Source organism: Callospermophilus lateralis, chromosome 1, assembly GCF_048772815.1.
Source record: "Callospermophilus lateralis isolate mCalLat2 chromosome 1, mCalLat2.hap1, whole genome shotgun sequence".
Classification (NCBI taxonomy): Eukaryota; Metazoa; Chordata; class Mammalia; order Rodentia; family Sciuridae; genus Callospermophilus; species Callospermophilus lateralis.
The window spans coordinates 57996707-58024112 of record NC_135305.1 but is presented as its reverse complement, the minus strand read 5'-3'; the positions used below and the strand labels follow the sequence as shown (position 1 = coordinate 58024112).

General features: G+C 38.2%; 2 protein-coding genes across 3 annotated transcripts in view; one reads left to right on the top strand and one right to left on the bottom strand.

Moving 5' to 3' along the window:
* The window catches only part of Gsap (gamma-secretase activating protein), a 96748-nt gene extending 94054 nt beyond the window's left edge, over positions 1–2694 (top strand). For both annotated transcript variants that reach the window (XM_076834975.1, XM_076834965.1), the window contains exons 28-31: positions 60–121; positions 1332–1433; positions 1586–1685; positions 2044–2694. In XM_076834975.1, coding sequence (XP_076691090.1) covers positions 60–121; positions 1332–1433; positions 1586–1685; positions 2044–2135 — 356 coding nt within the window. In that variant the 3' untranslated portion in view covers positions 2136–2694. The remainder of the gene's footprint in view (positions 1–59; positions 122–1331; positions 1434–1585; positions 1686–2043) is intronic.
* A 2130-nt stretch (positions 2695–4824) lies between these two features.
* Positions 4825–27406, bottom strand: part of Ccdc146 (coiled-coil domain containing 146) — a 134651-nt gene continuing 112069 nt past the window's right edge. Inside the window, exons 10-19 of the mRNA XM_076862492.1 lie at positions 20992–21087; positions 18003–18173; positions 16043–16131; positions 15788–15952; positions 14035–14259; positions 12391–12619; positions 9514–9642; positions 8581–8718; positions 6719–6967; positions 4825–5028 (exon numbers count right to left, since the gene is read on the bottom strand). Of these exons, the coding sequence (XP_076718607.1) occupies positions 4825–5028; positions 6719–6967; positions 8581–8718; positions 9514–9642; positions 12391–12619; positions 14035–14259; positions 15788–15952; positions 16043–16131; positions 18003–18173; positions 20992–21087 (1695 nt within the window). The remainder of the gene's footprint in view (positions 5029–6718; positions 6968–8580; positions 8719–9513; positions 9643–12390; positions 12620–14034; positions 14260–15787; positions 15953–16042; positions 16132–18002; positions 18174–20991; positions 21088–27406) is intronic.

Sequence of the window (27406 nt, the reverse complement as noted above, 5' to 3'; positions counted from 1 at the left end):
AGGATGAACCACTAAAGTGTTAAAGACTGTTTGTCTTATTTGCCAACTCTTTCTAACAGATCTGGATAATTCAGAGAAGAATGAAAAACTGAAATTCAGCATCCTTGTACGACTTCCTCCGGTAATCCTGAATTTTATTTTCCCTTAAGTCTTGGCACGACCCTCCTTCAATTTCTTTTTGTAAGAGCATTTACTTGCTTTTGGCTAAGTAATTGAAGTCTTTCATTTCCCAGTTCTTCTCAAGAAATCCTATCCACCCCCACCCCTCTGTTGGCTATTGCCCGTTAGGTCTACAATGTACTTGCTTTTCTGGCTTTGCACAGTATTGGCATAGTCCACTGAGAACATTTAGCCATTTTCTCCTCTTAGGAAACCACACTAATATTTACATCTGAGTCTGAGTAGGAGTGAGAGGGGAAACATGTGCTTTTGGCATTTAAACTGATAAGAAATTTAAATGCAGGTGAGGTCAGAAGGTTCTGGAACTGTATTTCCTCTTAGTACATTTCCAGCAGGAAAACATTCCCAGGTCAAAGGAAAAATGAGAAACATGAGGGGAAAAAGTTAAAGGAATTCCTTGGAGGTTTTTCTTTCTTTCTTTCTTTTCTTTTTTTTTTTTTGAGGGGGAGGGGTGCACTAATATCCAAGTGTGAAATACCACGAAAAAATACAGAATTCCACAGCAAAGTCTTCCGACTACTTCCTGACCCTAAGAGCCTAGGTACCCTGTCCACGGTTTACCTCCCTTGAGTGCTTGTACTTTTGACACCATCCTCCCCAAGGGAGGCCCTTTCTGAACCTAGTGGTCTCACTTTGTAATAGTCTCTGTCCATCACAGGCTTAATGAAGCAAAGGCAAGAATAGAGAACAAAGCATATTTTCCCTGGCTCAGTCTCTCTAGGGAACATTGCTGAACATTTAGTTTGGTCTATAAATTTGATTTTTTTTGTTTTTTTGGCCTCAGACTTAGTGAATAAAAATTTCCTAGGTAAGACAGGGGCAGAGAAGTTGATATAAACATGCCTTTAACCTTTTGTTTGCTTTTAAAATATCACTTAGGCTTGCCACACACATTTCCAGCTTCTAAGAGTAGCAGATAACTCCATTTCAGAAAAAGAATTCGGCAGCATGAATGTATCAACTGCTTTCCTCAAGGTAGCATTTGAGGGGAGTCTTAATTCAAAACTCAGAAGCATACTTCATAGGAATGTAGTCTTTCTTTTAAAATGGCTAGTAATTTTGGAATATTACTTTTAAAATTATGAACACATAAGGTATATTTAATGAACTATGAGATATATTCTTTATACAATTTTCAATTTGCATGATAGCTCATTGGTCAGAAGATCTGTCGAGTTTGGGATCATCCTATGAGTTCCAATATCATTTCACGGACCCATGTGACCCAACTGCTTCAGAACTATAAAAAGCAGGTGAGTCTGTGAAAACACAGCCCTTCCATGTTCCTGTATCCTGTTTCCCAGTGTCAACATATCCACATGGACAGTAACTGTAATTCTGATGACTTTAAATGCATGATTGTTTCAGAGATATCAGTTAATACCAGAAGTGGTTTCTCTTTTAGTCTCGGAATTCTATGATGGACAAGTCATCATTCAGTGTAGAATTTCTGCCTCTGAACTACTTCATTGAAATTCTGACTGACTTGGAGTCCTCCAGTCAAGGTAATTCAGCCCTCTGTTCACAGCTTTCTCCTTGACACATCAGTCATTCTCTATTCACTTCTGTGTACCATTTTCTTTTCAAAAATATGCCTTACTTTACAAGTAGGCCTTTACTGCAGTTGATTTTCATTAGCCATACACAATTTACTGCCCAAATTACAAAAGGAATAATCACCTTTGATGTTTTAAAAGAGTTTAAATCCTGTGTAGTTGATTTGAATGCTCTTGAAGTTTGATGAAATTTCACAACACATTCTGAGAATGTATTTTGATAAAATATAAAGTTAATGAGCTATGGGAAAAAGTTATAAATATTCCTCGGTTCTATAGTAACACACATACACATTTTTCCCCCCAGCTCTGTGTGATTTTGAAGGACATGACAATGTGGATGCGCAATTTATACAGGAAGCAGCTCTGAAACACACCACAATGCTTTTGGACTTATAAAAGAAAAAAAATTTCTATTGTAACTACTTGTAATATTTTAATCTTGCTCATTAACCTTACTCATATTGATAATTCTTTAGCAATATTTAAAACTGATAAAAAATCAGAATATATTGTTGAATAGTCTGAATTTCAGTTTGGTCCTTGTTTAGACAGAATTAACCTTATTCCAGTTTTGAACAACCAATAAACAGTCCAAGATGACCTATAGTGCCATAAACAGTGCTCTTCCTAGTGGCCAAGCAGACCAAGAGCTAGTTTCTGTTGAACTTTGAAATAAAATGGACTTCAGAAATGTAGGAAATAGTGCTTAGGCCAGCAAAAACTTAAAATAACAAGCAGAAGAAATATTGTGTAAGAATTTTACTTGAAAAGGAGTTTTTTTTAAATTGGATAGATAAAAATCTATCTCCACTATACCATCATTTGTAACATAGTAATTTGTACATGTAATAGAGTAGGGTTTGTCTTTGTGATAATTCAGATGGAACTGTATTTAATTTTTTATATTTATAAAAGTTTGATTTAGTATTATACTATTAAAAAACCCAAATGCTGACAGCTTTGGTCTGACTCTTCTTGTTTTTGAACATAGCCTTTTTATCCAGGAATCTTGAGTCCATGAACATGTTCCTTTAGTGTTCCCCAGGACACCTTAACTAGTTGTACCATTTTTCTGTTTTTCTCTCTTATAGTGACTTAATTCTGACCCATAAATACGGTTGCTTCTGGGACTCAGCTTATAATGCTTTTTTTTCCCTCTTTAGTATTCTTTGAAAATTTAATGATTATAAATATTACCAATGATTATTCAACTTTTCTTCTAAAAAAAAAAAAGTCACTATTGTGTTCTAAAAATTGCCCTCACCTATAGAATTTCCTCTTTTGTTCAAACACTTCATAGTCACCAATCCTCAAGATCTTGGAGTCAAATCAGCAATGCAGTGCTGATTCTTTTGAATGAGGTCTTTTTTGAATTGTCATTGTCTAAAGCCTAATTTTTCACACACATATTTAAGATAAACATTAGTTTGATCCTATCAGTCTGCTCATAATCATTCAATAGTTTGCTATTCAGTAAAAGAAAATTCTAACTCCTTAACATTCAACTTTTCCAAATCCTGACCCTGTATACCATAAGCATTCTTTTTGCAGGTAGGCCAGCTCACTGGGACATAAATACAGCTTGTTTAAGCTATTTCTCTCACCTAAAATCTCTCTCCACCTGTTAAAATCTTTTTCATGCTTAAGGGCCAGATTAGAAGTTCTGTTTGATGGGGCTGGGGCTGTAGCTCAGTGGCAGAGCGCTTGCCTAGCATATGTGAAGCACTGGGTTTGATCCTCAGCACCACATAAAAATAAACAAATAAAATAAAGACATGCTGTCCACTTACAATTACAAAAACTTTAAATAAGAAAAAAAGAAGTTCCATTTGAGTATAATCCAGGTCATTTCAACACATGGTGGCACCTACCTTCTCTCAATCAGTAGTATACATTATAATGGTTAAATATCCATCCCTTGTGATTTTTAAAAAGGTGTTTCCTGTTTTTTTGGTGTTTGAACTTCAAACATTTTAAAAAATATGTTCTAATTAGTTGTACATGACAGTAGAATGCACTTATGGTGTTTAAACTTATGTGCATATATTTTGAGTCCTTAAAGAGATTACTAGTTTCTACAGCACAGTTCTCTTTAAGTATATAGCATTCATTTATTAACTACATGGTTGATACAGTGTTACTTATCAAAGGCACTCCCAAATAATTACTTTATAATAACTCTGCAAAGCAATTAGGTTAGATTTGGGACTCAGAATGAGAAGGAAATTAAATTTTCCAATTTGACAAGATAGGGGCTTAGAACAGAATATTTATCCAAATAAAGGGATATATTTCTCATCCCAAGAGTTGTGAAATAAAATTATAATTACTACCAGTGACTATAAAAACATATGTTTCAACCTAGTTGTATATTCTTGTATATGAGAAATCAGAATTAGGAAAATACACTTGGTGAAATACAGTAATATTAGAGTAGTAAGTAGAATTGGCCTCATTTTCAGGTCTTCTCACATGCAAAACTGTAAATATAGTATTTAATTTGAGATTTTGATAAATCTGTTATTAGAGCTTAAAATAATCATTTGATTTACAGATAATGTGAAAAATCCGGATTTGTAAGAAAGATAGATTAGGACATAAATATTTGTGTGGCAAAAGGATTCGTGTGAAAAAGAATCACTATAACATCAAAAAAGACAAGCTTGGCTACTGCTTCTTACCTGATTTAGATTTACTAACATGACATTCAGGTGCCACCTCAACAAACTGAGTTATGCTTTGTGATCCTTGGGATATCTTAAGTTCCATGTATGCAGTTGAAAAAGAATTTAATTCTATACTTCGATGAAAAGTTATTTTATTCTGCACTTTTATAGCACCTTGCCTACTACATATTTCTGAAACTATGAAGAGTGAAAAATACACGAGTAATTAAAATATTTGCTTTGAAGTGTGGGGCAATTCTGTGTCTTTCTCAACATCATGTGAAACACAGAAGTTGGTTAGTGTAAAAAGAACCAAGTTGTACTGTTGCTGGTTGCGCTTCATTGATCTGCAGTGTGAGAATGATGATGCTCACGTGCTCTGGCTGTAGAAATGAGGAATCCTGGATTGGTCTACACATTCAAATTTCAATTGGCTTTATAACAGGTTTCCTTATATGCCTCATATTGGCTCCAGGTTCACTGGGCTTAAAAGGAGCCAGAGCACCGTATGGCTTTGGCACAGGAAGAGTGGCCTCTGCTTCCGGAATGTAGGCATTTGGACGCTGCTCTGCTGATGTGTAAACACCATTGGGCAGCAGTTGATTATCTCTTTCTTGCAACTCCTGCAAAGAATTATTTTCTTTCAGTTTTCTGAAAACTCTAAAGTTACCTCACCTTCAGATCCCCAAAGACACAACTGAGGCTGAGCAGCCTTATGCTGTGCTCAATGATCCGCCCCAAAGGGACAGGAGGGTAGGAGGATGGATCCCCGCCCCCCACATTGCGACTCACTGCTATGGGCTGTATTGGTTAAGCATCATGATGAGGCTAAGGCTTAGGGTTTATCAAAAACTGCTTGTTGGGTTCTAGAAGCACTGCATCCCAACATCAGTCTCTCATCAAGAGCTAATTATTTCTGCACTTTTTACAAAGGCAGAAAAAACAGTAATATTTTCTTTGCTAAGTGACTGATGAGCAAATTTACAACAGACTAGACAATAAATAGAACCAGAAGAGAGAAATGGTCAGCGGTTTGAGTCTCAAGGTCTTCAATATTTCTGTCTGTGCCTCTGGAAAATAATCTTAGGGCACTAATATAAACTCTACATGATGAAGAATATAGTCCCAGCAAAGTATAGTCCTGGAAAAGCTCATCCCAGATGGTATGGAAATTACAAATCAGACCCTGTGCTCTGTAGTCCTAGTATGGATTCAGACTGTATATTTTACTTGGCTTAGTGATAAATAGTGATCCTTTTAGGGACATTCACTTGACAGTCTGAATTGTACTCCAGGATGCCATCTCCTTGGCAGGAGATGCTTGATTCTATCTTAATCTACTGAAAGCTTATTATGAGGGTAGACAGAAGAACGGGGCACCAAACTTGTGTATGAATTCAATGGTAGAAAGAGACTTAGGCCAGAGGTGGGAGAAGAAAGGAGTGGCCTGGAGGCTTGTGATGCATACCAGGTGTGATGTCTGTAGAAGGCAGTGGCAATCACTTTGATATGCATGATATTTTGGAAGTTTACAATGTGCTGTGAACACAGAAGAGGCAGGTATCTGAGCAAGGGTGTAAGAAGAAAGACTGGAAACCTATGGACGAAGCCAGTGCCATGCTGGTGGGAGCCCTGGGAGTAGGACTGGGAGGGGACTTGATGCTTATTGAGTGTTCTTCAAGTGCACTGCTATACTTTGACTTATCTATGTAATATAGCAAGTTTCTTTTTAATGTCTTTTGGGACCGTGTGTAGGAGAGGAAGACATTTTTCATAAATGGGCTGAGCATCCCTAACCCCCAAACCTGAAATCCAAAAATACTCCAAAGTCCTAACTTTTTGAACACAGGATGTCACAAGTGTAAAATTCCATAGCTGACATCACCAGGTGTTGTAGTAAAAACTCAGACTATGTGTGTAATGTACATATGAAATATAAATAGGTGCTATACCCAAGATAGCTCATTATGTATATGCAAATATTCTGAAATCTGAGAAAATCCAAAACACTTTTGGTCCCAAGCATTTTGAATAAAGAATAGTCCACCTACATAGGAAGACTGGTCCCCAGAAAACAGCCCTTCCTGGCACCCTTAAAATTTTTTTTTTTTTTAAATTAATCCAGGGGTGCTTTATCACTGAGCTACATCTTCAGTCCTTCCTATTTTTGAGAAAAGGTCTGGCTAAGTTGCTGAGGCTAGCCTCAAACTTGTGATCCTCCTGCCTCAGCTTTTTCAATTGCTGGGATTATAGTGACTGTGTCTGGCCTTTCTTGGCACACTTTACAAATGTAATATGGGAGCCAAAGCTTACCCGAAACTTTTCAGCGAGGGCCATTTCATACATTTGTTCATCTCGAAGTACCTTCATCCATTCTCTCTCAATGTCTTTGTTGAATGGCAGACCTTTTTCTAACCTGGAATTGCAATAAAAGATGAATTCTTCTTTCTCTTTGACTTCCTTCTGGAGTTCAATGGTCAGGGCTTGTTTCATGGACAGCTCAGCAACAAGAGCCATTATTTTTTCAGTAACATCTTTGATCCTTTTCTGATAGCCATTCATCTAGAATCAAAGAGCCCAAGGTTTAGTCAATATGTACATTCCATGAAGACTTTAAGAAAATGGCAGTCTGTTGGCTGTCTGAAATGGTGTGTGTGTGAGGGGGCAGCATTCTTACCTGAAGGAAGGAAGGTTTAACAATTTATGGAAAATAAGAAATGAAAGAGACTTCAGGGATTGAGCCCAATACCCTCGTGTATGAAGAAAAAAATGTTCATCAGTTACTTGATTTTACAGTGAACAGCATAGAGGGGAAGTTTAGTGTCTGTTTTTAAGGGGTGAGAAAGAGAGAAGGGAGAATGGTCTTAATGCTTCAGTTCTGGCCGAAGTTAACAGTTTGTATCTTACCCAGCTGTGCTAGAGCTTTCCTGGCCATGTCAAAGTGGTCACTATTATCATTTCTCAGGTACCTTCCAGGGAGACATTGAGCTTTGACAAATCAGCCCTCATTAAAAAAAAAAAAAAAGAAAAGAAAAAAGAAAATGACTTTTCCTCAAGAAGGGAAATTCATTTTGCAGAAGGAAGGTGGCAACATTTACAGAAACATGGGGTGTGCAAATTCATGAGCTTAAGTAAGTATTAGTGATTATTTTATGAGGTAAAGTTGTGGACTATAGAGCTGCCACTGGACAGATCAGTCTATTAGAAGTGGCCAGAGGACAAATATAAAAACCAAATAAAAATGAAAGTACCCTAAGATTTACTATCTTTCCTATTTAGTGTACCCAAGCTTTCTAGAATAGGATTACGTATTCATGAATGTTTTTCTAGAGTCTAGTACATGTGAGACACTGGGGAAACTTAAGAATGAGAAACTATTGCTGCCTTCTAGAACCCACAATCTGGGATATAGACACTACCATTAGCTGTCATCTTCTGTCTCCCCTGCTGAACATCATACAGGGTGGACAAGGTGTTCCTTCCTCTTTGTTTTTGCCCTCACAGCCTAGCATGAGAGTAGCACAAAGCAAGAGTTCAGTGACAGTGGCTGAGTGACTGAAATCCCTGTGTTGGCGAGAAGCTGCCAGGGATTACAGGAGCTAGGTGAATGACCAATCTTCTCATTGCTCAAGGTGCTGAGTCTTGTCCTGATATGTCTGAATCCCCAACCTCCCTTCCTGTGACAGCAACTTTTAGCATAGCTTTTAGCAGTTCAGCCCCCAGTAATTTTGAAGCTCCATGTTATTGGCCTTTCCTTGTTGGTGGTGGCTGCACCTCATGGTGTAGTCAGCCTGGGTATAGTGTGTCTGTTCTGCTCTTCAAGAAAGCTGAGTTCAGAATTGAAGTCTTTCCTACAAAACATTGGATAAGTGAGGCCTTCTGTTCAAAAGACATTAGGATTTAATTTTATGCATGAAATACAAAGATAACAATTTTCATACTTGAGTGGTTGCCTGATAACTTATTTACTATTATTGAAAAGCTTAGGTTTTTCTCATTGTAAAATGAATTCATTCAGGGAACGAGACAAACTTGTTTTGGACAATTCGGAGTCATTTTACAGTTTTATGTTTCTCTAATCTCTCCAGTGCTTCTCTCAATAAACCAGGCAACCTGGAAAATGAGAGCTAATAAAGGAGTAGGAGCAGAAGAGAGAGGGTGGGCTTTAGGCAGACCTTCTTGGCTAAGAGCAGCGTGTCCTGCTTGCAGGCCTCAGTTTTGCTGCAGAGCCTGTCTGTAAGTCGGGAGACCTGTTCGAAGATGAAATCCTTCTCTAGTAACTTCTCCTCCTTCTTGGCCAACTGTAGTTCCAGCTGTTGAAAACAATTTCAATAAGAAGAAAAAAGAAAACGCTCATGCAAGGCACAATCTTCTTTCCTAATTGGAGTACTACCTGACCCTCACCCCACCCCCCAGTAGTGGAGAGACATTGCTTTCTCAGTTGTTGCAAGTTTTTGGAGATTGGGCCAAGTCAAGACTTCCCATGCCCCAGCCCCTTCCAGATAACTCTGGGAGTTCTTCCCTTCTGGTGGACTAGGGCCCAGTTCCATCAGGCGTCCACATTTGTAATAGTTGAGTAGTTGCTTGCCAAATGAAGCTCCAATGTTTTGAAAAGCTTAGGTTTTCTCATTGTAAAATGAATTCATTCTGAGAACAAGGCAAACTTGTTTTGGACAATTCTCTCAGTCATTTATAGTTTGTTTCTCTAGATGTAAAGCCTAATCTCTCCAGTGCTTCTTTCAATAGCTCCAGATAGCACTGGAAATTCTTACCTCCATGGTAGACTTTGGACCTCTAGCTCTGCCCAGTATACAAAATTATCATTCTTTTGATCAGTAAGACAAATTGATCTATTCATTCAAGAAGTCAAAATGGTTGCTTTTAGCCCTGAGGGAATGATGTCTTAGGAATCTTGAAGGCACTGGACTTTTACTTTTGGTAAGTGTCTAAATCCAGTTTAGAAATTTTTACTAGGTTACAGTTAAAGGACTCTATGAGTGGCTGGAATAATGGATAGGTCTCTCAGCATAACAGGAAACAGGACCACAGGTATCTCTGAAACTGTACACAAGAGGCAAGTAGATGCAGTTTGAAGCAAGGCTGTTTACCTCATCTAATTTTTTGATCATTTCTGCTTCGGTCAGGTCCTTCCCTCGAAGGAGACGGATTCTGTTTTTATCCCCAGGATTTATAAACTGTTTCTCCAGGTCTCTTATTCTGTCTGTACACTGTGAAAACTGTTAAATAACAAACAAACATTAGTTTTAAAACGAACTCTCCAGCTCAGTAAATCTTAGGCTTGTGTGGCCAGGGTCTCTAGAGCCCTTTAGTAGGCCCAACCCAGGCAAGGGTAGAGGAGAACTGTTTTCTTAACACCCGTAAGTTGGGACTTGTGGTTAACAGTGTTTCTGTTCACTCATGGGACCATGAGGATGATGCCTTGGGTTGACTATGCAAGACAAGTCTGGCTTCTGAGTCAGAGAAAAAGCTGAGTTTACAAAGAGCCCTTCGATTGCTTCCCATTTTGTGTGGGATACTGCGTGGTTGCTGGACTCAAAAGTATATAGCCTATCCTTTTGTGTTACAGTTGTTACAGAGCCCAGGGTAGCTAGCATATAATATGCTGACTCCACTTTAAAACCATTTGCTGGCAATAGGCTTAATGGCATCCTCCAAAAGAAGAAAGTTGTTAATTATGGGGTCACACAGTGAACACTCTTAGCATCAGTCATGTGTATATTTTTGTTAAATCTCTAATATAATGCTTTATATATCAATTTGTGTATATATTTGTTGAATCATTGAAACTTGGAGATAGATGAAGAAACAATACTACACTCACACAGAAATGATAGGCACACTTAGTTTTTTTCTTTATAATGAGAGATGTGGAGCATGGTGACAATCAAGAGGCATTATTTCAACTTTCTACTGAAGGCTTATGTGATCAGGCAAATCATTTCTCTGAACCTTAGTTTCCTCGATGGTCACATGGGAAGATAAGGCTTAATCCATAGAGTTGATCCATCAAATGAGATAACAGATTTGAAGTATTTTACAACATGCCCAAGAGTGGCACAGATAGGATTTAAAAAATTCCAATCAATGCTCCTCCTCCTCATAAAATTTTTTTAATGGTAATAATTTTTTCCTCCCTCTCTACATTCCTTAATAGCACTTAATCCCACATATACTTCAATTCTATATTAAGATTTTAAGTTCTTGCTAACACAATGTTCCCTTAACTAGAAAACTGAGAAACAAAAATGCAGTGTTTATCAAAGTGCCTTCATTTTATTCCCCCATTGGCATCTGAGGAAAAACTGTTCACTTTCTCTCTATAAAAGTGTCTTGGTATCCTAAAATAGTTCAAGAGACTTCTAAGATCCCTAAAATGGAGTTGTTATTACAGAATCCAGGAGATCATGACTCATGATAGTTCTGTATTAGTCTGTTGGGCAATTAAAAACTGTTTCAAATAACGTGGTGATGGTGGTGGGGAAGCTTAATAGAGTTCTGAAATAATACAACAAAGATGACTTAAAAAAAAAAAAAAAAGCTGAAACACTGCATCTGAAACCAATAACAGGATATGATGAGGATCCGGCCCTGGAGGACAGAGTGCAAACATGGTGTACTTGAAGCTAGAAATTTTGCATCACATCCTTCCAGAGCATGTGTAATTAGTGCTGAGTAGACAAACATTTAAATGCAGTTTGAAGATGAATGGGAAACTTTCTATTCAACTGTTCCTAAGCATAGAGTTCACCCTGCTAAAATAGGTAACTGATAATATGTAGCACACATTTCGATTAATATGCAATCAAAATGACAATGGCTCACCACCGTCATGCACGACAAGTAGTATTAAATATTTTCCTTTTGGGTAAAACTGCATTCACATTTCACAGTGGATGATTTTATCTAATGAAATGCCAAGTATTTTTTTCTGAAAACAATTTTCAGTGGATGGAATTATTGATTTGTGATCCACACAAAGAATATGCTCACAGAGAAGACATTGTTCTATTTTTGATCTTACTGAATTTAAAGTCTTTTTGGACATCCTGATAGTTGGGAATGAATGGGCAAAGACAGACCTGAAGCTACATTTTGGGAGAGAGCTGAATTACTATAAAAAATTCAGTGACTGGAGGACAGTGTGGGACAATGAAGCTATGGAGGGAAATGGGAGATGAAAGACCAGTCAGTGAAATTGAGCCGGGTGGGGGTGCTGCATGGGGCAAAGCACCTGGGGGTGGGGGGCATCCCTGAGACAGAGTGACCCCAAAGGACTTTGAAGGGCATGGATTTCTTAGATCTAATTTGAAGTTCCTTGCCTTTCTGTAACATCACCCCATACAGAGTTGCCTCAGGTCTTCACTAAAATCTGTTCAAAGGCTTTGATCTTGAGTAGGTGTAGACTAAGGAAGGGACCAGTCCAGAGGCTGCACTGATGTGGCACAGAAGTGGAACAGGCACTGAGTGTTTGGTCTGATGAGGTAAGTCCCCACATGAACCTCTTGTTCATTATTAAATTATAGGGGAATTAGAGATTAAATCTCATTCTGTGTGACTGAACATTAATAAGCAGCAAGCTTCAGGTAATCACTTGCTCCAGAGGACAAGAGGACCACACAGGGTGCCCAAGCTATTCCCAGCAAGCATCAAGCAGCATAATTATGCTGTGGTTATTGACAGCCTAGATTGCTGAAGTTTTAAGATATGAGGAAGCTGAGCTAGAAAAAGGGGGAAAGCAGGAGATGCTTCATGAGAGAAAAATCTATAGCTATGAAGCCTTCTCGGATTCCATCCCCGAGTAGTGTTTACAGGTATTTTCAAACAAGACATTATTCATAGGTTGCTACAGGCACCAGGAGTAGCATGAATTGGTTTACATGCAAGAACTCAAGTGATCTACAAACTAATTAAGGCAAGACACAAATGCAAATGATGTGAGCAAGTGTCCAGGACAGCTCTCCCACCTGAATCTGGAGCACCGCAAGATCGGCATCCAAGGCACTCTTGACTGGCAGTAACTTCTTTGTCACACTAATCTGTCTTTGCTTCTCGGCTATCTTCAGTTTTAGGAATCGGATTTTTTCTTCCAGGACATGTATTTCAGTTTCCCCATTTAGTTTCAACTTCTCTTGGATATTTATTTTTTCATAAAAAATGCACACTTCTTCTTCTCGCTCAATCAGCTGAACACCACTGTGGTCAAATTCAAAGGAAGAGGTTAAGTGAATGCTAAAGCTACTGTTTCACTAGTTAACTGTAGTTCCCTTTAGCTTTGGGTACAAAATAAACAACACAGGAAAATTCCAGAGGGTGGGAGATACTTACTGATGTTTTTCTAGTTAAAACTGCACGCTGGATTTTCCTGGAGGTGTGTTTAGCAGCTTGACACTTAGGCCAACCATGTGATTGGTTGGCTGCAGTGTCTCTGTGGGTTTCAAAGGTTTTCTGGGGGGCAGGAAAGAATGTCATTCCCCATGTGTGAACAAAGTAATCCCATAGTCTGATTTTCTGCAGACCCTGTTCTTGGGCCAGATTTGCCAACAAAATCCTGACCAGAAGTGCACAGGCAGGGGGCCAGAGAATGTGTTTTGGGGGTGATTCTGCTCTATATCAAGTTGCCAGGCCCACTAGGTTCTTTTAAAGTTGAATATTTTTTGATGCTAATTTCCCCATAAACAGGCAAAAATCTGCCCTTTGTAATCATGCTGATGAGTGGGGGTGACCCCCAAGATCCCCTCCTCGAGAGGAGACTATGGGAAAGAAACAGGAATTTCTAACTAACTCCTGTAGCTCTGGTCTGGCCGGGGCCTGGGAGCAAAGCATTTGCTTAAATGCTTTGTTCTGTTTTAGGAACCAAATAAGATATATTACCCCCGCTCAGAGAACACACTCATCTACCCTTAGAAAAAGTGCTACTCAAGGACCCTAAAGGTCTTTCTATACCCATTGTGTATGCATTACCCAGAATTCCACCTTTATTTCTCTGTCAAAGTTTCTCATGTCAATAGTCTCAGCAGAAGTGAGGGGCAATGTTTTACCGTCTTTTTGTAGTCTGATGGTCAAGCACTCCAATGCCTCACACAGAACAAAAAATCGGATACCAGGCATCATTACTACAGGGCTCTACAACCACACATTCCAGTTTCTTAGGGCACAAGCAACTTGGGGGAAACTGCTAGAATATAAATTTATTAATGGCACAATTGCAGCCTGGAAGAAATAAGACCATTTAAGGGTCTTATTGTTGAGAAAATGAGCTAAGAGAATGGCTTTGATAAATGTAATAAGATCAAACTTGTCACCAAAATGAATACCAGTTTGTTTATGTCAATTATGTGAAAAGAATTTGATATTATCAGAGATATCCTGAATGGTAGCCTGAGAAAAGACGTTGATCTTAAAAGTGAATAACCTCCCATCGCCTCCTCTTTGCCTGTTTCTTTTACAAGGATAGCAGTTCTTATTTTTAGGCAAGACCTCCTCTAAAGGCTAATGAAATCTGAATGTCACATGTCCCTCACTCCTGTCAAATCTAGGAGGAGTAAGGGTGACATATCTAAGTCACATACTTTGGTACCCTGTTCTCACACTAGGTTCCTGGCCCTTACCTTTCATTTCGCCTCTGCACAGCCTTCTCATACTTTTTGCGGAGTCGCACCATCTCCTCTTCTATCGTTGTGATCGTATTGGCAAGTCTGTCCATGCTGGTTAGCTGGGTTTCCTTCTTCTCTTTCATTTCTTGAAGTTTTGATAAGATTTTGCACACATCGTTTTGCATGCTCTCTCTGATAGTAACGTTGTTGGCATGTTTCAACATAGAATTTTGTAGTTTTCTTTTAAAATAACGGGACAGTGGCTAAGATTATGAGTCTAATGAGGACTTCTGAGACATAAGCATTTCAAAGTAGCTCTTGCTTTCACATGGCTCTTGAAATGACAGTAGTAATAGTAGTGATACTCCGGGTACCATTCAGGAGTTTTTGTAATCATCCCAGGTCTCAGACTCTTCCCTCCAACCAGAATAGGACACCTTTCCTTGGTGCCCATGGTTGTGCCACTCCTTCCCCCCTTTGTCAAAGCAAGAAACTATAGTCAGTCATCCTTGCTCTGCTGTCCTCCAGAGGCTGCTCTCCTGAGGACAAGGTGGTCCTATCTGAAGGCATCTATTGGACCTGAGCTGGTGCCTGCACTTTAGTGTGGGCCATAATTGGTGCTGCATGAGATCACAGCCTCTGTAAATGATATTTAACTTTCCTGTTGGGTGAGAACCTGATTGGGAAATTATATTTTTTCTTTCTATACCACCACTCTCCAAATGAAGCCATTTTGTAATGTGTTTATTAAAGGAAACTGGACAATAAAAAGCCAACGGAAAAAGTTCACATTGTGTAGACTCAGGAGATCAGGATCTAACATGGGTAAAAGAGTCCAATGTAGCCTATGGCAAACAATAAATCAATAAAACTACCATTTGCCAGACACCCTTCTGTGTGTTATTATACCAATTAGCTCACATAATAATAAAAAATCCTATGCAATAAAGACTCTTCTTATGGATAAGGAAAGTGAGTCTAGAGATAAAAGTTAGCTTGTTCAAGGTCAGTCAGCTAGTATGTGGCTGAGCTGGGATCTGCATCTAGGAAGCCCCCTCTCTTAATTGCTCTCCGGTATTGCCTCCTGTAGCTTCATTAGATGCTTTAAATCTACAACCAGAGGATGCAGACTAATAAACAATTTGGTTGTTTTCTAACAAGTGCAGATTACCAGAGTTGAATTTTTCTAATTGGGCAAATGACAATCATAAAATCATATTAAATACTTATACATTATATTTGTCCGGCAATGGATAAAGAAAATGTGATATACATACATAATAGAGTTTTATTTAGTCATAATGAAGAATGAAATTGTCATTTTCAGGAAAATTAATGGAACTTGAGAATATTATGTTAAGGGAAATAAAGTCAAGGGTTGTATGTTTTATTTCATGTGGAAGCTAGAGAGGAAAAAAGAAAAGGAAGGTAGTTGGGAAAATTTCATGAAAATTGAAAGGAGAGCAGTATAGTGGAAGGGAAATACTGGGGAAGGATAACAGTCCAGTTATATTGTCATATTGTGTGCACGTATGAACGTGTAACAACAAATCCACCATTATGCACAGCTATGATGCATCCATAAAAAATACGGAAAAAGAAAAAAGTGTGTCTCCCAAACAAGCATAAGCAATTGTGTTCTGAAGCTTAGATTATTATCTGGGAAACAGTGTTTAAATAGGGCTTTCCCAGCAATCTAAACTATTATTTTCGATCTTAAGATTCCCCAGTATGACTTTCAAAGGATTATAGTTATTGTAACTCTTACCTGTCCTGAGTAATGGCACTATTTCTTAAAATTTCCAGTTCATTTAATGACATTTTATGCCTTTCTTTTATTTCATTTACTTTCTGGTGAGCTTTATGAAGTAGGTTAACAAACTTGTTTCTTTCATTTCGAATTGTGTCATACAACTTTGCAAACTCTCTGAGCCTGTGAAAATACAAAGTTTTTTGAACTGTGTAAAATAAAAAAATCAACTTTGCCCCACCAAATAGATAACCATGTGATTTTTTTCCTTACCTTCGATAAATTTCACGTTTTTTCTTCCTGTATATTCTGATTTCAAGATCCTTTGCTTTGATTTCTTTAACAATGTTGTTATATTTTTGCTGAAATATAAAACTTATATATGAAATAATATGAATACCCCCAGCTGAACCCCACTTCATTCCCATCGGTGAAGGAATCATTTCTCTTGGCATGCTGGGTTGTGTAGATTGGGTGGAGAGACTCCGGGCACGTCTGAAAATTGCTAGCTGAACTGGTTCAAATGGGCAAGGCCAAAGGGTAACATAAGGACAAGAGATTGTCTGTACAGGTTGGGTTTGAGGAACTATTGAGAGAAGAGTAATTGTGGACTGCATCACTGGACAGGGTGAGTGTAAAGTTTCTGGAAGATAGACAAGCAAAGATGATTTATAGGAAGCTGCGAAAATTTTTATGCATGAAATCCTCCAATATTTCATGAGAGGCTGAAGCAATGTTTAAAGTGCTTTTCCATAACTCTCAGAATGGAAAAGAAGAAATTAATATTTAGGTAACTGTGTGAATAATTAAATAGGTATAAAAATGTAGTTCCATCTACTCTGTTTTTTTTTTGGGGGGGTGATAGATGACACTATATTTCCTCTATACCTTTTATCTTTTTTTAAAAAAGGAATGTAGATGTTGAATGAAAGGAAAATGATAAGCTCTAATGCCTTCTTATAGAAATGACAGCAAACTATAGCTTTAATGGAGCAATTCCCACTGCTAAGAACACTCAAGGAATAAATATTTTCCCTTTATCAGCTTCCAGATCTCAAAAGGAAGAAATATCTTATGTTTCAATATGAATGAGCTCATTTTGATTTTGCTACTCTGCTCCTCCCCTCACACCCTCTCTCCTGTCTGGTTGCCTTTCCTTCCCATTCGTGCAACCATTTTCCCCTTCTTTACTCTGTTGGAATCCACCTGTCCCAGGGACTCTACTGGGATTATTGCAGTCTTCATGATGGAATCAAAATCAAAATGTGGATTGAGTAACCTTCCCTATCTCACCTCTCCTGCTCTCTGGATTTGCCATTTGACATCCCTTCTCCCATCTTCCCCTGTGTAAACTATGATGAACTTCTTTCAGTTTCTCAAATGTTAAGATGGAAAAATAGTGAATGGAGGATGTGAAGAGTTTGCTATGATTAGATCTTTCTCTCTGCAAAATCTAATCCCATTGCTACAAATGCTCTGGTGTGAGTTTTTTTTTTTTTCTTTCTGGAAAATGAGAAGAAGTGTTGTCCTATATAAATACTTATCCAAAATAAGAACAAAGATTTCACTTGGAAACGGCCAATATATGGCTCATATGATAAATTCAAATACTCTTAGTAATATGTCATATCATATCCTTTGAGGAATTCTGGGTATAATCTGGATATAATCCTTACATGGAACAAATGATTCTAATGTTAGAATTTTAGCTAGCATGACAGGAAGGTTTTATTTTGGGATATTGTACCAGGCCCTCTCTGGTACTCTGCAGGAGTCTGTGAGAAATCATGGAGTGAGAAGCAATAAGCAAGGGTATCCTGGTACTGGTTTGAATGATGCTTGCTGGATAAACCTGTGAGGGGGAATTGTCAAATGCTACTGCTCAAGTTGTTTCTAGGCAAATCACAGTGGGATCAGAGATGGATCCCAGTTTTTATCTGTGGCCCATGCACCTGCCTGCCCTGTCCACTGGAGGGACCCCCCCAAACCCACCCAGTTATTGTACTGAAATCACCAACTGTTTAAATCCTCTGCTTACTGTGATTCTTTTTTTCTTTTCTGTAGATTGCTGACTATTGCTAATTGAATTCTAGAACTATTTTTCTGTGCATGAACAAGTCTCATTCATGAAAAATTTATAGTTACTGGGATATGAAGGAGATTTCCAGCAATAGATAAACACTGCGCCAAAATGAGCCCCCTCAGAATTTTTTGTAGTAATAAGTGCAGTTACCTGAGCTTTCAGGAAATCCTTGGACTTTTGGTCCTTTTCATCAATTTTGATTTGTGTCATACGGACAAGGTGGAACAGCAGTTCTCGGAAGTGTTCTTGCTCTTTTAAAAGCTTGTTTTCTTCTATAACTTGCTTTTCTACCAACTTTAACTCAGCTTCTGATAGAACTTTCTTTTGAAAACCACAACATAGTTATAATTTGTTTGAAGGAATATAATGAAGATAGTATCTTAGACTACTTTTGTAATCCTGTGTAGATTTATTAAAATATAAAACAAAGCAACTCCACCATATTTCCCTGTTTTTTTCAATAAAAGAATGTGCAAGCTAGTGAGTTAACACAATGAAATTTTCTTAGCCTGTTGTCAAATGACTATGAGATTAAAAAAGTTTTCAAATTTGTCAAGAGTAGCTTGAATAAACAAAAATTGAATTTTTAAAAATTTTACTGCCCCCCCCCCCAGTACTAGGGATTGAACCTAGTGCTTTGCATGTGCTAGGAAAGTACTCTACCACCAAGTTATATCTCCAGCCTTTAAATTTTGTTATGTTGTGGTTTTGGTGCTGGGGATTCTACTCAGGGCCTCATGTATGTTAAGTAAGAGCTCTACCACTGAGCCATATCCCCAGTCCTTTATTTTATCTTGAGACAGTCTCATAAATTTGCCCATGCTGGCCCAGAATACATGTGTGCCACTGCACATGTTACTGTTTATTTTTAAAGTAGTCAATAGCCCTTTTATTTTTAAAGTCTCATTGATTTGTATACATTTTACCAGATCAAATACATCATTTTTCCCCCAAAACTTAGTGTGGGGTTGGAGTGAACTTTGAGATGTAGCTGAGGTGTAGGCTTAGTAGTTGAGCACTTGTCTAACGTGTGTGAGGCTCTGGTATCTCCAGCACTGAGAAAAACTTTATAAAGAAGGAAATACACCCACATTAAATAGAATATTTCCTTGATGACTTTTACTGATGAGATTTCATGGAGCACAATTAAAAATACCACAATAAGCTGGATCAGGAGCACACACCAGTAATCCCAGCCATGTGGGAAGTTGAGGCAGCAGGATCACAAGTTCAAAGCCAGCCTGGGCAACACAGTGAAATCCTATCTTAAAAAAATAGAATCATGCTCTTGGATAGGCAGAATTAATATTATCAAAATGACCATACTTCAAAAAAGCACGATAGAAATTTAATGCAATTCTGATCAAAATTCCAATGACATTCCTCATAGAAATAGAAAAAGCAATCATGAAATCCATCTGGAAAAATAAGAGACCCAGAATAGTTAAAGCAATCCCTAGCACGAAGAGTGAAGCAGGAGGCATCACTATACCAGATCTTAAACTATACTACAGAGCAATAGTAACAAAAACAGCTTGATATGGACACCAAAACAGGCTGGAAGACCAATGGTACAGAATAGAGGACACAGAGACTAACCCACAAAACTACAATTATGTTACAATTAGACAAAGGTACCAAGAACATGCATTGGAGAAAATATAGCCTCTTTAACAAATGGTGCTGGGAAAACTGGAAATCCATATGCAACAAAATGAGATTAAACCCCTATCTCTCACCATGCACAAAACTCAACTCAAAATGGATCAAGGACTTAGGAATACAACCAGAAACCCTGCATATAATATAAGAAAATGTAGGCCCTAATCTTCATCATGTGGGATTAGACTCCAACTTCTTGTTACTCTTGTGTCACAAGAATTAAAATCTAGAATCAATAAATGGGATGGACTCAAACTAAAAAGTTTCTTCTTAGCAAAAGAAACAACCTGTGAGGTGAATAGAGAGCCTACATCTTTGGGAGCAAATCTTTACCCCTCACACATCAGATAGAGCACTAATCTCTAGGATATATAAAGAACTCAAAAAACTAGACATACACACACACACACAAAAAAAAAAAAAAAAAAAAAACCCAAACAAATAACCCAATCAATAAATGGGCCAAGGATCTGAAGAGAGACTTCTCAGAAGATGATGTACAATGTTCATCACCACTAGCAATTAGAGAAATGCAAATCAAAACCATTCTAAGATTTCATCTCACTCCAGTCAGAATGGCAGCTATTATGCATACAAACAACAGTAAGTGTTGGCGAGGATGTGGGGAAAAAGGTACACTCATACCCTGCTGGTGGGACTGCAAATTGGTGCAGCCGATATGGAAATCAGTATGGAGATTTCTTGGAAAATTGGAAATGGAACCACCATTTGGCCCAGCTGTCCCTCTCCTCGGTCTATACCCAAAGGACTTAAAAACAGCATACTCCAGGGACACAGCCACATCAAAGTTTATAGCAGCACAATTCACAATATCTAAATTGTGGGACCAACCTAGATGCCCTTCAATAGATTAATGGATAAAAAAACATGGCATATATACAAAATGGAATATTACTCAGCAATAAAAGAGAATAAAATCATGGCATTTGTAGGTAAATGGATGGAGTTAGAGAAGATAATACTAAGTGAAGTTAGCCAATCCCCAAAAATCAAATGCTGATTTTTTTTTGATATAAGGAAGTTGATTCATAGTGGGATAGGGAGGGGGAGCATGGGAGGAATCGATGAACTCTAGATAGGGCAGAGGGGTGAGAGGGGAAGAGAGGGGGCATGGGGTAATTAATGATGGTTGAATGTGATGATAATTATTATTATTAATTTTTTTTGGTGGTGCTAGGGACTGAACCAAGGGCCTTGTGAATGCTAGGTAGGCACTCTACCAACTGAGCTATATCCCCAGCCCCAATGATCATTATTATCCAATTACATGTATGAAGACACGAATTGTTGTGAGTATACTATGTATACAACAAGAGATATGAAAAATTGAGCTCTGTATATGTAATAAGAGTTGTAATGCGTTCTGCTCTTATATATAAATTAAAAAAAAATTAAAAAAGAGAATCATCATGATAACCATATTACCATTCTGAGATAGAAACATGAGAATATTAACCTGTTGGACCAAATTCCTCTTAGCTACTTCAACTTCCCTGTGGAGTTCTTTCCGTCTCTCAGACAATACAGAATCATCTTTAGGGACTGCTTCAATCTGGAAATCAAAATTTAAAACAGGTACTTATATAAAAAAGCAATCTTCGATGTCATGTAATCAAACCCATTACATACTTTCTGAAAAAGGCAGGCAAAACATGTTCTCCTCTTATAGGAATTGCTTATTATGCTGAACACTCTCTATAAAAGTCATAGCAAACTATAACCCTGAAGAAATATCAAGCACTCATTATTCACCAGATGCAAATATTTTATTATTCATTTACAAATAAATCTTACTAATATCTATTATTATTTTTATTGAGCATTGGCTAGGTGCCTGGAAAACTCTAAGGGCTTATATGTATGTTCTTATTTAATCCTTACAATAACCTTATGAGGTAGATAATACAATTATCTCCAATTGAACAAATGAGGAAAATGAGGCACAAACACATTTAGGTCATTTGCCTGAATGGTACAAGTGCAAACCCAGGCAGTGAATCTTGAGCTGTGACCTTAATACAACATCATATTACCTCTCTAACTCATGCTTCAGCACTTTGAAAACATGCATATACTATGACTATTCAAAAGTGATATTATAAAATGTGAGTTAATTTATGTAATTTTATAGGTTAAAGAAAAATATAAACTATTTATTACTAATAGTGGGAATAGTTTGATACTTTCAGGTAGGAGTGAAGCCAAGCCTTTGTCCCAGGGTAGCAGAGCTACAGACTGGGTGAGCTTATGTACAGGTAATGAGCACAGACAGCAGTCTCACAGATCCCATCATGCTGGCACGGGCGTGAGGCACAAAGAGCCCCGAGGTAGCCCAACCTGGCCTGGTGCAGATGCCCACTCCACACAGCACCACAGCCCAGAACCCTAACCATCCACTATCTGACGACCTCAACCTCCTGCTTCCCAAAGCCATGGGAAAAGGGAAGTGAGGCAGACCTGAAAGGGACCGCAGGACTAACCAATAGCATTGGTAGTTTTCCAAACCCTGATTGGCATAAATTTGGATCAATAGTGTTGATTCAAGTGCTATAGAAACGCCTAGACTTTAGCATATCCAAGTGGCAACCTGCTATCAGGTCCCCTCTTGCCCCTGTGAGAGTTTCACACTTGAATAAATCCTATTCCTTTCACTCTTGCCTTCTGTTGTCCTGTGAACTTTATTCTTTGGATTTGGAAGACAAGAACCTGAAAAGAAGTTGGCAGTGAGCTGCTGGGGTCTGTTGCAACACTGGAGGACACAGCCTGCCACTCAGAGTTGCAACACATCATTCCATAGTAGTGAAGAATCAAGCTTTGCTGGCTGTGACCGTGGAGCTAATGTCTATAGGTATCCTCTGCTGTGATTAGCTGCTAACACTAAAATAGGCTTTCTTGGCTGCAGAGGCCTTCAGGATACACAGACCCATCCACCAACAGAAGTGGAGAATCTTTTCAATAGTTTGATGAGCAGACAAAGTTCTTACACGAAAGAAAAGCCTCTTTTTTTGTTGATACCTAAATTTTGTTTGTATTTTCCCCTCTCTTTGGGAAGAGAGCAAAAGCTCAGTCTATGAATTTTTGTTGCCCTATTTGAAATGATCTTGACAGATTCTTTATGAGGAGAAGGACACATGGCAACTGATAAGGGAAGGGGTGCCATCTGAGGCCACAGGAAGGGATACCTTGGTGTGTGTATGGCCTACTTGATTTTGGACCATTATAACAGAAGCATATGAGACTAATCTGATGTGGCTCATATGACAGCATGTCACTTCCTGTGACAGCATATACTTCCAGGCACCAAGGTTGAATAGTGGCTAAAACTTGTTCCAAGAGGGGAATATCATACTATTTATTGATTTAAAAGTCACCTAACAAGATCTTTCTGAGAGTCAAGCTACTGTTTTAGAGTAACTGAAGTGTCACTGGGCATGATGATGCATGTCTGTAATCACAGGAGCTCAGGAGGTTGAGGCAGGAGGATCGTGAGTTCAAAGCCAGCCTCAGCAACTTAACAAAGTTCTAAGCAACTTAGAGAGACCCTATCTCAAAATAAAAAAATAAAAAGGGGCTGGGAATGTGGCTTAGTGGTTAAGCACCTCTGGGTTCAATCCCCTGTACCAGAAAAAAAAAAGTAGCTGAAGTGTCTTTGGACACTTCACAGGTTTCTGTGTATCTGCAGGAACACCTTTTTAGCTTTGTGTGCTCAGTGATGTCCTGCTTTCCATGCTGTCATGGAAAGCTAGTTGTCAAAGAACACATACTTGTCTTAGGGAGATGAATCAGGGTCTTATGAGACCCATGTAACAATATACAGAATCTTGTGGTCTTAATGAACAGATAATTGCTATAGGAGATCAGCAAAGGGAGAGATCAAGTCTATAGGAGAGACTTGATGGAACAGGTAAGAAGTCAGTGAGAAAGAGCTTGATTTTCCCCACTGGAAACTGGAGCTAAGCCTTTCTGGGCAGAGGAAGTCCAGGAAGCATCCTGGGTTCCAACTCATTCTCTGCTACCAGTGGACTAGGAGTGGGCTGCTTCCCATGCTCTGTTCCCAGGGGTAAGCAAATTGGCACATAAATACTATCTGGGAACAGGAAATTTTATAAACTTGTGACAAAAAAATATGAGAGCATACCCACCAGCTACTATGTCAACCAAAGGTTCCCAATAGATTTTCCATCCATAACTTCATAAAAGAAATTAGACATTATTCTGTTGCTGTAAACATCCTGATTATTTGATATCAGGAAACCTCAGTGTTAAGGGTAATGCTTTGATATTTTTCAAAAACATTCCAAATATCCATGAGGTTTGTGTCTTGAGTTTCTGGAAAAATCTCTAAAGAGTCAAAAACCATAGGAGAATCAAACTGTCTCTGGGGAAAATAAATTCTGAAGACTAGCCAGAACCATCTGCACACTCACTTTTTAATCTTTTCCCTTCTTGGATTGCATGCAAGTATGAAGTTTTCAGGGAGTGACTGGCCTGACTCCTATTTTCAAGTACTGCCAGCTGTGGGTAGTGGCCAAGCTAATTAAAAGTCATAGATCAAAGAGGAAGTATCTTACTGAAACTGTTCTAGGACAATAACTGAGCTTTTTCTTGAAATCAGTGAAGGAGAGTATCTTAATATATTTTAATTTATTTTAGTTTTATATTCATGGGTGCTATTTTATGAACTCAGTGGCTGGTAGTCATAGTATAAATAGTTTTTATTTGTTAAGATTTGGAGAATGTGAGCATTCCACTGCAAACTACTCTTTAGTCAGGGGCCATTCCTGTGTACTCTGTGTCTAGCTAGATCGATCTATAAGTCTTACCATTGGAATCAGAGCCTAGTTAGATTTATAGTGTCCCATGCTTAAATATAATTAGGTAGCCAAGGATCACCACACATTGGAGGAAAGTTCTTAATAAGAAAGAGATCAAAATAATCAAACCAAAACAACAAAATCCAGGAAAAAGTAATTTAAAGAAAATAAAGTTCCTGTAGGAAGAAGTAGAAATCATGACTAGTATGTTCAGTGAGGTAAGAGAAGATATTAAATACAAATAAGAATACTATAAAAAAAGAAACATTCAGAGAGAAAAAAAAAAGAGCTTATGTAAATACAAAATATAAGAGCCAGATGAAAAAGTAAATGGTTAGAAGAAAACATTGAAGAAAGCCCCCTCATAGCAGATCAAAAAGACAAATGGAGGGGGCAAAAGAAAAGAAATAGTTCAAAGTCTCAGAACTGAATGACATGTTTCCACACACAAAAACCAACCAAGTGCCCAGGGAAACAAATAAAAATAGAAGCCGCCAGGCACGGGGGCACATGCCTATAATCTTGGTATCTCAGGAGGCTGAGGCAGGAGATTACAAGTTTGAAGCCAGCCTCAGCAAAAGCTAGGTGCTAAGCAACCAGGTGAGACCCTGTCTCTAAATAAAATAACAAAATAGGGCTGGGGATGTGGCTCAGTGGTCAAGTGCCCTGGGGTTCAATTCCCAGCAACCCCCACCCCCGCAAAAAAAAAAAAAAAAAAAAAAAAGCCCACATGTGGGAATAGCCCTATGAAATTTAAAAATTCTGGTGGCAAGTTAAGATCCAAAAAGCTTCCAGCATGGAATAAAGTCTTCACAAAGATCCAGAATCAGAATGATACCAGGTTTTCTTAACTGTGACTTCAGAAACTATAATTGATCAATGCCTTTGTGCTGAGGGAAAATTATTTCCAACCTAAAATTCCATATCCAGTTAAACTATTAATTATATGTACAGCTAGTGTGAAAGAAAAATATTTTATATCATGCATTTTTTGACATGAAAAGTCTTTAAAAACTCCTTCCAGTCTCATTTTCTCAGTAAGCTACTGGGAGCATGTATCCTCCCAAAAAAGGTAGTGAAAAGAAATAGACCTGTGGAGTAAGGAATCGCAGAAGGGAGATAGAGCATATCACCAAGATGGTAGAGAAGGCTCCCCAAATGAGCATGGTGGTAGGCACACAGAGAAATGAGTTAGTATCAGGTCAGAAGGCTGAGAAAGAGATAAGCAGCTGGCTGGGCACTCACAGCTAAGCCCTGGTGTTCTGTTGATCCTAAACAATTTCACAGAACATCAGCTTCAGACAAAGCCACTGTGTGATTATGATGGAGCAAGGCAAAAACAAGACCATTTCATAATTGTGTTTGAATACAGACAAAAACATGAATGTCGTCCAAGCCACAAAACAGCATACATTCCCCACTTACAGTCTTCACCAATTACAGCTTTCCTCCATCTAGTCTTTTCTCTACGATTTGTTAAGATACTCAACTATAAAATTACTCTCATCTCCTGACAACATCCAAATTCAAGGCTAAGTCTCATTCCTTACACCATTTCCCACATCACATGACATAAGTCCAAGTGTGGCTAATACCCTCTACTCCTTTCTAATTCCCTCTGCTGAGACCTCCTACAATTCCCTGTGGTATGTGTTCTCCCTTGCTGCAATGTGTGATTAAACAACTCATTCGATTATAAGAGTATTCCTGTTGTCTTTTGCTAGAGGCCACTGACAAGGCTCAGGAATGATTTCTTCAAGAAAATTAAATGTGTGGACTATCAAATATGTTTTAACACACTGAGAGGAAATTCATGCAACTGGAGAGAAGGGGCTTGGGACTGAACTAATAAGTACACAGGAAAATAAACAAAAGAAAAAACAGGATGATTATAAATTCCTGAAAGTGTAAAGTTTTATAAAAAAGGGCAATTATGTAATATTACATGGCTCAGGTGTGCATAGACTTTACATGTTCATAACAATGTAAACATTAAATTCTGAACTAACTGAAATTATGACTTGAGCATACTGGAATCGTGGAGTGACAAGAAATGTGTACATGGAGATCAGGGATCTAAAAGAGAGCCATATCCTTCTCTTTTACAGTGAAATGTACAAAGATCAGTTTTAAAACTGAAAACTCAAGTAATGGTATTATAAGCATGTCACATAGGAAATGAAGAGATAGCAAAAGAACCAACTGAAGGAATAGCATTTGATTTGAAGAGAACTTGATGATGAGTAGGAAATACATGGAAAATCTTTCTTTCCATGCCTGGGATAGACATCTCTAATTGACTACAGAGCTCCTATCTGACAAGGCAGTGCTGGGCCTCAGAATCCTTGGCAACATGGTCACTATGAGGAGCTGCCACCAAATGAATGACACTGATTCTTGGAGTGATACTTGTTTGCCTTGATTGGACCATATGATCTTTATGATTCCTCCCAATTCTTTCTATGACTATGTGAAAAAAGGACCTATTGAATGTCTTGCATAGGTGAGTGATATTCATAAATATTAACTTAGTAGAAAAATGGAGTATAGATTGGACATGGAAGGAATAGGACCTACAGAAAATAGCCAGTGGGCAATTGTAGTCATTCAGGTAGTGAGAGTGGGTCCTGAGAAACATTTTTGAGGTTCATCAATACGGCCTGATGATGTAGTCTTCTCCACTGTAATAAAACAGCCACATTCATAATCTTATCCTAACTATAAAAATTTCTTTAGCCTTTTAAAAAGTTTAAGGAAAGGAAAACAATGTTGGAATCCGGATTGCCTTGGCTAGTTAGAGGTACAGACCAACTGACCACATTTACATGATTTGATATATACATGATTTGATCTGGTCCTTAATGGACATAGTCTGCCATGGTGCCATTCTGAATCTCTCAACTGATAAAGACAGTGATGCATTCAGCCCTACCCTAAAGTGAAACCTCTAGTCTTCTAAAACTAAATGGCTAAATTACTTCCCTAGCCAGGCTGATATCTGATCCAAATAAGACATTTCTCTGGTCTTGGGCAAGAAAAAGAGATTGAAAAACATAG